This window comes from Camellia sinensis, chromosome 2, assembly GCF_055761805.1.
Source record: "Camellia sinensis isolate YWXY chromosome 2, ASM5576180v1, whole genome shotgun sequence".
Classification (NCBI taxonomy): domain Eukaryota; kingdom Viridiplantae; phylum Streptophyta; class Magnoliopsida; order Ericales; family Theaceae; genus Camellia; species Camellia sinensis.
In genome coordinates, this window is record NC_138962.1 from 120,831,409 (window position 1) to 120,843,707 (window position 12,299).

Below are 12,299 nucleotides of genomic sequence, written 5' to 3' on the forward strand. Positions count from 1 at the left end.
GTAGAAAATATTATTTTTTCAGTTAATATAATTTGGTTCTTTGTGCTGTAGCAGCAGCTTCATGCTGCAGCAGCAACTTCCTGTTGGTTCTTAATATTTTTTTTCTTCTTTTCTTGGCAGCAGCAGTAGTGTTCAATATTATGCTTATTGAATACTAAAACAACCATAATGGAATCAATAACTATTATAGTTGAATAATATAGGAAGGAATGTGAGATTTGATGCTTGCCTAAAGCGTATAAATAACTTTTTCACCTTATAACAAAATTAACCTCCAAAATAGGAATAAAATTCATTTTTAGTTAATTGGTTTTTGCTTTATTCACCTAACATAATCTTCACTTTGTAGGTCACCAAATATGGACAAGAGTTGGATGTCAATTAGGAATAGATTGAGTTCGGAGTATAGAGAAGGGGTTAAGTCATTTCTCCAATTTGCAATGACAAATGTTGGCGTAGATAATAGAATTCGTTGTCCGTGTATGGATTGCCTAAATTTTGAACATCATACCTTTAAGGATGTGGAATATCATTTGATCCGAAAAGGGATATCACTTTCATACAAGACTTGGGTGCACCATGGGGAAACTGTTTCTGTCAATCAACCTCGTGTGTGGAATAATGACAATGACATTGAAGGTGTTGGTGATGAAGGGACAACCAATGAATGCCTTCACGTTGAAGATGAATTGTATGATATGTTAGATGACTGTCACATGGCGCATATTTTTGATGATGATGAAGAGGGTGAGCAGAATGATAATGAGCAAAGAGAAGATGGACGAAACTTTGATAAATTGTTAGAGGATGCTCGTCGTCCATTATACCTTGGCTGTCAGAAGTTTACTTTGTTATCATTTGTCGTTAAGATGCTTCATATAAAAGTTTTAAACAAGTGGAGCAATAAGTCTTTTGACATGTTGTTAGGCGTATTGAAAGACCTTTTACCAGAAAGTGATCAAAAGGTTCCATGGACCCTTTATGAAGCGAAGAAATTTTTACGTGATTTGGGTTTAGGATATGTGCCTATTCATGCATGTAAGTATGATTGTGCTCTTTTTTGGAAGGAAAATGCAAATTTAGAAAATTGTTCGATTTGTAAGGAGCCTAGATACAAAATGAATGATGGCAAAGGTAAGAAGATACCTCATAAAATTTTGAGATATTTTCCGTTGACACCAAGGTTGCAAAGATTATACATGTCGAGAAAAACAGCTGGAGATATGCGATGGCATAAAGAAAAACGTGTTGATGATGGCATCTTAAGGCATCCAGCCGATGGTGAGGCGTGGAAGGATTTTGATAGGTAACATGCTGTGTTTGCCCAAGAACCACGTAATGTGAGGTTAGGGTTGGCCACCGATGGTTTCAACCCTTTTGGAAATTTGAGCAACTCATATAGTATGTGGCCTGTGGTAGTTATGCCTTATAACCTACCACCGTGGAAGTGTATGAAGCAACCATTTTCCATGATGTCATTGCTTATTCCTGGACCGCAAGCACCCGAGAGAGATATTGATGTTTACTTGAGGCCATTAATTGACGAGTTGAAGGAGTTATGGGAAGATGGTGTAGTTACTTATGATGCCTCAACTGGGACAAGTTTCCGAATGCATGCAACTGTTATGTGGACTATTAATGACTTCCCTGCATATGGTAACTTGTCAGGGTGGAGTACAAAAGGATATTTGGCTTGTCCCAATTGTAATGAGAATGCATCATCACAACGGTTAAGAAGTAAGATAGGATACACTGGTGCTCGCCGATACTTACCTGAAGACCATCCTTGGCGAAGAAGTAAGCTCTTTAATGGTAAGGCAGATGATCGAGCAAGACCTTCGGAGTTGTCAGGGGAACAAATTTTAAATCAATTGGATTCAGGAACATTTAAACCATTTGGGAAGCATCCAAGCAACCAAAAAAGAAAAAGGGATGAAAATATCGTCCTGAATTGGACAAAGAAAAGCATATTTTTCGAATTGCCTTACTGGAAGACACTCAAGTTACGACATAACCTCGATGTTATGCACATAGAGAAGAACATATGTGATAATTTAATTGGGACTTTGTTGAGCATTGATGGAAAGAACAAGGATACGAAAAAAGCACGCATGGATTTAGAGGATATGAAAATTAGGAAGGATTTGCACTTAAAGAGGCGTGCGGATGGGTCCTTTGAAAAGCCCATTGCATTGTTCACATTGTCCCTAAAGGAAAGACAAGGTTTTTGTGAGTTCTTAAAATCGATTAGGTATCCTGATGGGTATGCAGCAAACATCTCTATGTGTGTGAGCACAAAGGGCGGCAAAATAGTGGGTTGGTTGTTCAAGGGGATCATCATGGTATGTCAATTGATTTCTATGGTCAGTTGACTAAAGTTTGGGAAATGACATACATGTTCGGGCATCGAGTTGTGTTATTTCAATGCGAATGGTTTAACACTGGTAGCAACAGAACATTTCGCACTGAAACACATTTGACAACCATTGATGTAAGAAGCCGTTGGTATCAAAATGACCCATTTGTCTTGCCAAGCCAGGTGCAACAAGTTTTTTATGTCAATGATACCAAATTAGGTGAACATTGGAAAGTCGTAGAGCGATTTCAACGTTGAGGAATATGGAATGTGCCGGAGCTTGAGGATGTAGATCCCGATCATAATGAATTGCCTATTCCGAATGATGTGTTCCAGCAGGACGAGACCACTGAGATTGTCCAAATCAGCATTGCAGATTCCATTAGCAACACTTTATGTAGGACTGATATTGCACCTGATATTATTCCAAGTCAAGTGGTTCTGCAATCTAGTACAAGTGTACATGTAGAGGGTCCAAACAGAGATGATTTTATCTGTGATGATAATGATCAACATTCAAATGATCCTAGTGATGATGAAGATGAATTTCATAGTCATAGTAACTCGAATACAGATGATGATATAGAGCCTTGATTGTAATATCCTTTATTTTTTGCATTATCAAGTCATTTTCATTGTAATGCTCTTGATTGTATTGGCATGCACTTGTTAATGAAGTCATGTTTAGTTACAACAAGTCTGGAATGTTGTACCTATTGCTTCATTGTGGTCCATTTGGAAACATCGGAATCTGTCTGAATCTGTTTGAAGCTGTGTTTGTTCTACTGTCTCCTCTGTGTGCTGCTGCTGAAGTGCGCTATGTTTTTTTTTCTCTTCTGTTTGGTGATGCTGCTGAATCTGTCTGAATCTGTTTATTAATCTGAATCTGCTGAATCTGTTTTGAATCTGCTGGTGTAATGCTGAAATGCGGCTGCTGCTGGTGTAATGCTGAATCTGTTTTGAATCTGTTTTGAATCTGTTTTTTTTCTCTTCTTGTTGGTTTCTCACCAACGGTTATATTACTAGCGGATGTTTGGGCTAGCTCATTGGCGCCAAGTTTGTTTGGTTTTAATAGCTATGCTCCTGATGTATTTGTGTTCATTATATATAATCTTATTTTGTTTGTTGACAAAAAAAATGAAGACATGTTTAGTGATGATTCAAATTGTAATGAATTTTTTTGTTGATAATTTCTTGACTTGTAATGTGGTTCTAATATTACACTATTAGGTTATCTTATAATTTCATAAATTGTCATGCATTTAAAATTTTTACTTTTGGTTGCTTACAATTCATTTGTTAGATACAAAGACTACACAGATGCCACCTGGGCAAGCCACTAAGAGGAGGTCGACGACCTCAATGTCAGAGGCAAACCTGGTTGAGCTCCCAGCTGCATCTCCTGTGGATGCATTTGCAAGTGTATCTCCTGTGGATGCATCTCCATCTTCGCAAACAGTTGATATTGGTAAGTGTTTCATCCTTTGTATAGAACAATTTGTTTTTTGCTCCTGAAACTGTAATCAATGTTGAGTAGTTACTACATGCTTACTCTTTTTTGAGTGATTATGATTAAAAATTTGTTAGTATTGAAGTATGACTCTGTGAGAGACAATCTGTGAGAGACAATAAAAAAGAGACCTTTTAAGATGGAATACCTGGATCATCCATGTGAGATAGTAACCAATTCATTGCCTCTTCCACCCCAGCATTTGAGGTGTTGATAGCAGCTTTTTGACAATGAAGATAATTAAACCCCATTGATGCAAGTTGGGATACTATACCCTCATCAGCCAAAATCTTCTTTGGTTCTGCCACATCCACAGCAGCTGTGCAATATAAAAGGTAGATAATCAGTTGTCCATAATGCCAAGTATAATGCCCGAAATGCCTACAGAAACTTTTCATTGAATGAAATAAGGAATTGAGAAAACTAGAACGTTTCTACTGCTCTCTATTATTGCTATCAACACAGCTTTTTTATTTTTGTTTTCTGCAAGTTGTCCCAAGAGCTCCAGATGTAACACTTAAATGGTGGACCCCTGTGGGACTCAGGTTAGAGCTGACAGAGATATTAGACCCAAAAAAAAAAATGGTAATGGTAATGGTAATGGCTAAGGGCTATCTGTTAGCAAAAATTATAAAATTTAGTGCCAACATTATCTCTAATTGGATGACTAAAATTATGTGTTAAATGGTGAAAATGTTAAATGTGAGACTCAATTTTGTGCGTTTAACACACAAGTTAGCACATATGTTAGATCGCTCTCTTTCCTCTTTTCTAGGAGGCTCTTTAAGTTAGAGCACAATAACACACAAATTTTGCTAACTATATTTTGTAAGTTAACACACATAACACTAGCAATCAGTTTGGAGAGCCCATTAGAAATTTTATATGATATTGTTTACTTTTTGTAGACTTTGATATTAAGACCTGAATTTGTTATTGTCTTATTGGTTGTCAATATTATAAGCAAAAGGATAAATTGCATTTATCATATTTGAGTAATAATGAAAAAAATTATCTATAAAAATTATAATTAGGTCTATAGTTTTGAACTTTTGATAAAATTGACTAGTGATGATTCTTATAGTATAAATTTCATTACATTTTGACTTGTACAGTTAGCCATTGGTCAGTCAAATATATGAAAAGTGATAATGTCATTGATTTTAGACTAAATTATCCATTTTTAAGTACAAAATATTTCAAGACAATATAACAATTTTATAACTTTTTTTTAGGTCTGATAAAATCATCATGGGTGAGGTAATTTCATCAATAATATAAAGGTAACTATAATTTATTTCCAAATATTTTATCCTTGACATTTTCTATCCCTTCATTTAGATATCTAAAAAGTATTGTTCGCCATCGTAAGTCATTGAATTATTCATTTTGTAATTTTGTAAGATGTTATAAAAAAAATACAGATTAATCGAATCGTAATTTTATCAATCAATGCTAATATCCATTCTTATGAGAAAACTTGCTCTTCTATTGTTATAAGGCGAAACAAATAAATGAATTAATGAAGGAATGGATTACACTTTCTATATCTATCTTAGCCAAGTACTATATGTTCTCTTAAACTCGAGTCGAACAAGATGATGTAGCTGGATCATACAATGCAGGAAGCAAGTACTTTCTTCCATTATCACCATGCGCATTGTAGCTAGCACCAGTTGTGGGGTCAACCAACAAGTCCCCACCATAGCCCGGATAGGCCCCATTTCTATAAACTCCAGGACAAGCCGATGCAGCCTCCAGGGGTGCACTCGCTGGTCCTTGATAGTAACCATTTCCAAATGGGTTTGTGGCAGGCCCAGCCAAGAGGCTAGCCAGATTGGTGGCCATACCGTCCAGACCCACATCGTAGTTGGGTGCGACCAGGGGTGGGGTCTGTGGTCCGTAGATGGGCTGGTGGAATGGCCAGGCACATTGACCCGGGCACAGCTTCTCCGAGTTTCCAACCCAGATGTAGGCAAACTTGTAAGAAGAAAAATGAAATGATTACGTCTCTGACCAAGGTAAGAAGAAAAATGACTGTGGTTTTTCATTATCTTGGATGAACAATAATAAAAGAGGACACATGTGCCTTTTAATTTTACTTACTTTGTATTGAGGGGGATATTTTAGGTATTATAAGCATGTTACAAAGGGTAATTTTCGTTTCTCACCACTTTTGGTGAGAAACAAAACATGAGTTTTAAGGGACATCTCCTCCTTTCTTGCCATTTCTCATGTCCATAATCATCTAAACAAGTTATGAGAGCCCTCTCCATCTCAAAGTAGGTGATTGTACACGACATGAGAAGCGTACTTTAATTGAACACAAAACTACAAAGTAATTTTGGGCAGATAGGACCAAAATGCCAACTTTCCAAATTATAGTTGGGAACTGTACCACAAGGCTCATCACTAGAAAAACATATTTAATATTCACAAGTTGTACAAATGTACTGATAGCACTTAGCGAAACATATATTTTGCCTACATATAAACAAAAAGACAAATCTGTCTTCTTTTTTAAGCCTTCATATATCAGTCCATGGAAGTATTGTAAGGACTAGGGTTTCACATTTGTTGATTCTCTTTCATGTATCTATCATTTGTTTTCAATTTGCCAATGAGTAATTAATGGAATCTCTCTGTGCCCAACATCAGCCGTGTGATTGTCTCATTTTCTTAGAGAATGGCAGGTCGATGGAGGCATAAATTTTCACAAATCATCTTTTCACACTGCAAATGATTTAATTGACTTTAATAGTTGAAACTGTAGAATAAATCTGATTTTCGTACATATTATTAGATGATTTAGATGTAACCAATCATCCTGTCCTGTCCTGTTCTAAAGCGACATTACAATAATTTCCTAATTGCTGGATTGTATCAGTTGAAAATTACTAAAGAATAGCCAATTCCATGTACCTGAGCTGATGCTGCATAATTGGTTTTTGGCCTATATATGATGCTGGGCCTTTTCGAGTAGTTGGTTTTACTATTTTTTTTTTCCTCATCGATCAAGCAATCATACAATATTTACAACTTCGAATTATTTGCTGAAAACTAAAGCTGTAACATTCTACTAGTTGGTTTTGCTTGTGTAAGTTTGCCATGGATTTGACTGGTATGAATCATACTTAGCCCATGTTTGTTTCCAATCTATATCGATGGAAACCAGATGGATTTGTTTTAGGGACGGAGCCAGGATTTTTGATCCCTTGAGGCAAAAAACATGCATCAAATTATGTTCAGTCATCTTATCTTAGACATAGTAATCTTATAATCATGAACATGACATAATAGCAAGCTTGAATAAAGGCATATACATTCCATGATGCTTTAAACTTGAGAGTTCTTAAAATCTACAGCAACCTATATAGCAGCAGCAGCAGCAACCTATATACATTATATGACACATAGTTCACATATGCTATTTAAAGAGAGTTCTTAAAATCTGCTCTGTATATACAGCAACAGCAACCTATTTAGCAGCAGCCTATAATAGTGTTTCATTTTGTGTTTATAATATAGGTCCATCTGTAAAGCGAGTACGAGGTCCAACTAGGGGTAAGAACAGTAGTAGACTCATCAGCCAACATGGTGGGAAGAAGCTATTTGTTGGAGTTTCTATTGAGAGGAGGACATTTGTGGGGCTTAATGCCAGCAAGGCCGCTAACGAATTGGGGGCACAAATTCGATTGCAAGCCCCATTGCAAGGAACAAAAAATTGGGAGGACGTTCCACCAGTCATTCGAGCAGCTATTGTCCAATCCTTGCGGGTAATTTAATTTTTATAGTTGTTGAGATTGAAGTAATTAATATATAAGATGTTTAATTTTCATTTTATGTTTAATTGGGACAGGATAAGTTTGAGATTGAAGGATATGATGATAGTCCACTTCCACAAGAAATCATTGACACAAAGGCCACACATTTGTTCAAAGGCTGGCGTTATCATATGCATGAACATTACAAAGAGTTGGTGAAAGAAGGTACAGATCCTTATAGTAAACCATTTGTTGGGGTGAGGGAAGAAGATTGGCGATACATGATTGATGAAGTGTTTCTTGGTGACACACACAAGGTAATTAACTTAACAGTCATGGATGTTTCTTTTAATTGCACTACAATGAACCATGCTTGGATATTGATTTTTAAGTTAATATTTCTATTGAATTGTAGAAACGGTCAACAAGAAATATAGCCAACAGGAAAAAGTTACCCTATAATCACACCATGGGTTCAAGGTCATTTTCAGCAGCAATCTCAATTGAGGTAACATATTTTTTGTTTTAAACTTATAGTTAATGCTGCAATTTTTTTATTAACAATATTACTAAGCTTGCATTTTATATGTTTCATGTAGGGAATTGAAACTGGAAAGGAGCCTCACATTGTAGATTTTTTCAAGACCTCACATTGGAGTAAAAAAAAAAAGATTGGATTGAACCAGTTTGTGCGGAGTTATATGTAAGTATACCTTCATTATATTTGTTATTCATAGTCGTATATAATGCTTAACTAGTTAGTCTACTTGTAAAATAGGATAACTGTTGATCCTTTTTTTTTTTTTTTCTTTTCTTTTTTTAACACAAACAGGAAAAGATGGACCAACTTCGTGAGGAATCTTCACAGCCTGGAGCAACCCCGCTAACACAGGAGGAAATTACTGTTCAAGTCCTTGGGAAGCGTTCAGGGTATTTGAGAGGTTTCGGGGTTGGTCCAAAGCCGTCTTCTGCATTCAATTCTACAACTAGGTCACAAGCACGTGATGCAGAGGTTAAGGGCCTTAAAGAAGAGGTAGCATCACTGAAAGGGATAATTCAATCATATGAAGGACGCTTTGAGCAGTTTGACTTTATGAGACAAATGCAGGGCAATGGTAGTGGATACGACTCTTTTGATGAGTAAGTACTATTGCTTTTGATGGTTTGTGAATACTTCTAGGATTTGCTTCAATTTATCAGCTCATAGATCTGATTTTGACAGTTGATCTATGACTGTCGTGTTGGCATCCATTCATATGATGGTCTAATATTGATTTGATTGGTTTCATAGGTTAATTTCATTCGGATTTAGGTACATAGTTGGATGGTTGGGGGACATAGGTTGAGGTGCCTTATTTTCAGTACATGACTTGGTATTAAATTATTGGATTTAGGTACATAGTTACATTTCTATGACTGTCTTGTTAGCTTGTTTGGTTCAAGAGGCTTTATCTTGTTAAAGGCTGCTTTATGTAAAGGTAAAGTTAAGAGGTACTATGTGTATAAAGGAGTAGGTGGTGTTTGCAGATGATGGTGTGTTTTTCTAATATTAGTTAATTGGTTTGTGTTGCTTTGGATTGCTGGTTGTTTGTTTTTTTTTTCTCTGTTGGTTTCTCACCAACTATTGAAGCTTGTGTTGGGGAAAGACATGGCTGAGAATGGTCAATGTCCACACACAAATAAATAAATACATTGTATCTCTCCTGAAAATTTGAGAAATTATAATTTACTCTCAATGTTTGGCAAAATTACACTATGTTTTCATAATATTTTGATTCACATTACAGTTGTCCCCACAATGTTGACTTAACAGAATATTCTACTTACAATCTATACATGGATAATAATTCTATTTACATAGTTAGGGATTGAACTAGTGATGGAGGAGATAATACACGAACTGTAAGGATGGTAATAATGTGGTGGTGTTGTGGTTTTTATTTATTTATTTATTTATTTATTTATTTATTTATTTAGAAATGTAAACAAATATATTATTATTAACAACGCTTTCTTCAATTTTTTATTTCTTTATTTTATTGCAGGTAGCTAGCTAGCTAGAGGCGTAGTCATGCATGTTTATGGATCTGAGTTTGCCGATGCATTAATTCTAAGTTGTGCATATATATATGTGGAGTTTTTGAGATACTTCGCATCGGACAAATATGACATGCATTTGAAATCTTTGATGTTTTGTTAAATATTTTTTGATGTAGTGAATTTATTGTAAGGATGGATGGATGGTTATTTTGGGCGTGTAATGTGTTGATATTGACAGGTGGTTGTAAATATATTAATTACTATTTTGACTTTATAATTGATGGCTTTTTTGATTTTTGATGTGGTGAATTTATTGTAAGGATGGATGGTTATTTTGGGCATGTAATGTGTTGATATTGACAGGTGGTTGTAAATATATTAATTATTATTTTGACTTTATAATTGATGGTTTTTTTTTTTTTTTTTTAAGATTGGATTGGTATATTAAAATTGATTGGATGGACATGAATTATGTATTAATTGCAAATGTATTATAGGTATTACAAAAAATTTAGCATTATATTTAAAAGAATCAATTTTGAAATTAAAAGTTTTTTTGCGACCAATATGTTTTTAGTCGCAATAAGGTTCTAGAAATTGCTAAATACACCCTTTCTGTGACCAACAAGATTCTGGTCCCCAAAAGCCCACCTTTTGCGACTAACACCTTCATCGCAAATTCTCACTTTCTGCGACTAGAAGTATTCTGGTCGCCAAAAGTCCACCTTTTCGCGACTAACACCTTCGTCGCAAATTCTCTTTTTCTGCGACTAGAAGTATTCTGGTCGCCAAAAGTCCACCTTTTCGCGACCAAGAACTTCGTCGCAAATTCTCACTTTCTGCGACTAGAATTATTCTGGTCGCCAAAAGTCCACTTTCTGCGACCCATATTTTCGTCGCAAATGGTTATATTTCAGCGACCAAAATAGATGGTCGCTAAAAGCTAACTTTTAGCGACCAAATTTTTAGTCGCAATAGGATCAATTTTGGCAAATTCAAGTCCCTTCCGCGACCAAAGAATTTTGTCGCAAATGATGATTTTCCGCGACCAGCTTCACTTTTGGTCTCCAAAAACCTTCTGTGACGGACTTTTGGCGACCAAATTGCGACCAACTTTTTTTGGTCGCTAAAAACTATTAGCGACCAGATTTCACCTTTCTGCAACCAGAAATGTTGGTCACGAAAAGTGTTTTTTCCTGTAGTGAAATATGATCCTATTTGTGTCTTCTCCAAGATGTCATCCTGCAGAAAAACTTGTTTCTATCCCCAAGTTGCACCCATTGTTGCTTTTTGAACATTGTGCCTAATAGACCTCTTGTTTGTTTAACAAATCATCCAAGCGATTTCGAAGTGACCATTTCTTGCTGGCTTGAGTAGAACTTGTTACTTGCCTTTGACTCTAATGTAGCCCATCCTTAACCTTATTGATTTGTCCTCGTATACTTCTGTAAGTGAGCTTGCTCCAATTTTGCAGTTGCCTCAAGACAAATTTTTGCTTTCAATTGACCAAAAACTACTCGAGCCTTGTACTTGTACCTTCCAAACCTTTTAAACAATGTATTCTAATGATTTTTCCATTAACCAGAATGCTTCAAACCTTTTTTTATTCATTGGCCTTCAATATGCAATTTAAAGGTGCCTGGATAGGGGATTGTGATCTGAACTCTGGATAGGAAGCGTGAGGAGTGATGTGAGTTTGAACTTTGTGAACCAACAACCATTGAAAACTAAGGTGGTGTTCGTTTTGCAGGATTGTGGGGGTGGGATTGAATTAATTAATAGTTTGTTGTTTGGTGGGATTGAATTATTAGTCCATCTGAATTATTAGTTTGTTGTTTAGTTTAAAATTTTTATACCGGATTATTAGTCCCAAATTCATTTGACTATTGTGTTCTATGGGGGGTGGGGCACAAATTGAGGGATAAGTGGATATGGGATTATGTGGTGAAATGATCATTTTGATCATTTATTATTTAATTATGTATTATATTTAGTAAAATTTAATAAAATTTAAATGTCTCAATTTAAAAATAAAATAATTTTATTTAATTTTTATTGATGTTTTATTTATTTAATTTTTTAAAGATATTTTATTGATGTTTTATTTTAAAATTTTGTTTATATTTTATTTAATTTTATTATTTAAATTTTAATAGATGTTTTATTTAATTTCATTATTTTTAAAAATAAATTTATTTAAAATTTTAATTAAAAAATAACATATATTTTTATTGATATTTTATTTATTTAATTTTTAAAAAATAAATTTATTCAGTTGTGTAAAAAATAAAATAAAATAAAGTTTTATTTAATTTAGTTAAAAATAATTAAAATATTAAAGATATGTTTAACATTGCTATTACTTAGTAAATAATTAAAAAGGATAAAATAGTCACTTGAACATTTATCATTCTCCATAATATCCCAAACAAACATAGGATTCATATCTTATCCAACCAAACTGTCATTTCCTGACATTTAATCCTATGATTAAACAAACATGAGATACAAATCAAGTTCAACCCAATAGTCTGGAGACAATGTATCCCAGGACTAACAGTCCGGTAAATTCCAATTCTCTCTATCCATTCCATTCAAACAAACACACCCTAAGACTCTATCTAAACAC

General features: G+C 34.8%; 2 protein-coding genes across 2 annotated transcripts; both read left to right on the forward strand.

Moving 5' to 3' along the window:
- The first annotated feature begins 359 nt into the window (after positions 1–359).
- On the forward strand, positions 360–1,310 carry LOC145818991 (uncharacterized). Its single transcript, XM_082912965.1, has one exon. The coding sequence runs from the start codon at positions 360–362 to the stop codon at positions 1,308–1,310; it is 951 nt and encodes a 316-aa protein (XP_082769091.1).
- Positions 1,311–5,785: 4,475 nt separating this feature from the next.
- LOC114279055 (uncharacterized) lies at positions 5,786–8,774 on the forward strand. The gene is made up of 6 exons (XM_082912966.1): positions 5,786–5,849; positions 7,395–7,642; positions 7,726–7,947; positions 8,046–8,138; positions 8,230–8,259; positions 8,463–8,774. Exons 1-6 carry the CDS (start codon positions 5,786–5,788, stop codon positions 8,772–8,774), a joined length of 969 nt encoding a protein of 322 aa, XP_082769092.1.
- The last annotated feature ends 3,525 nt before the right edge of the window (positions 8,775–12,299 follow it).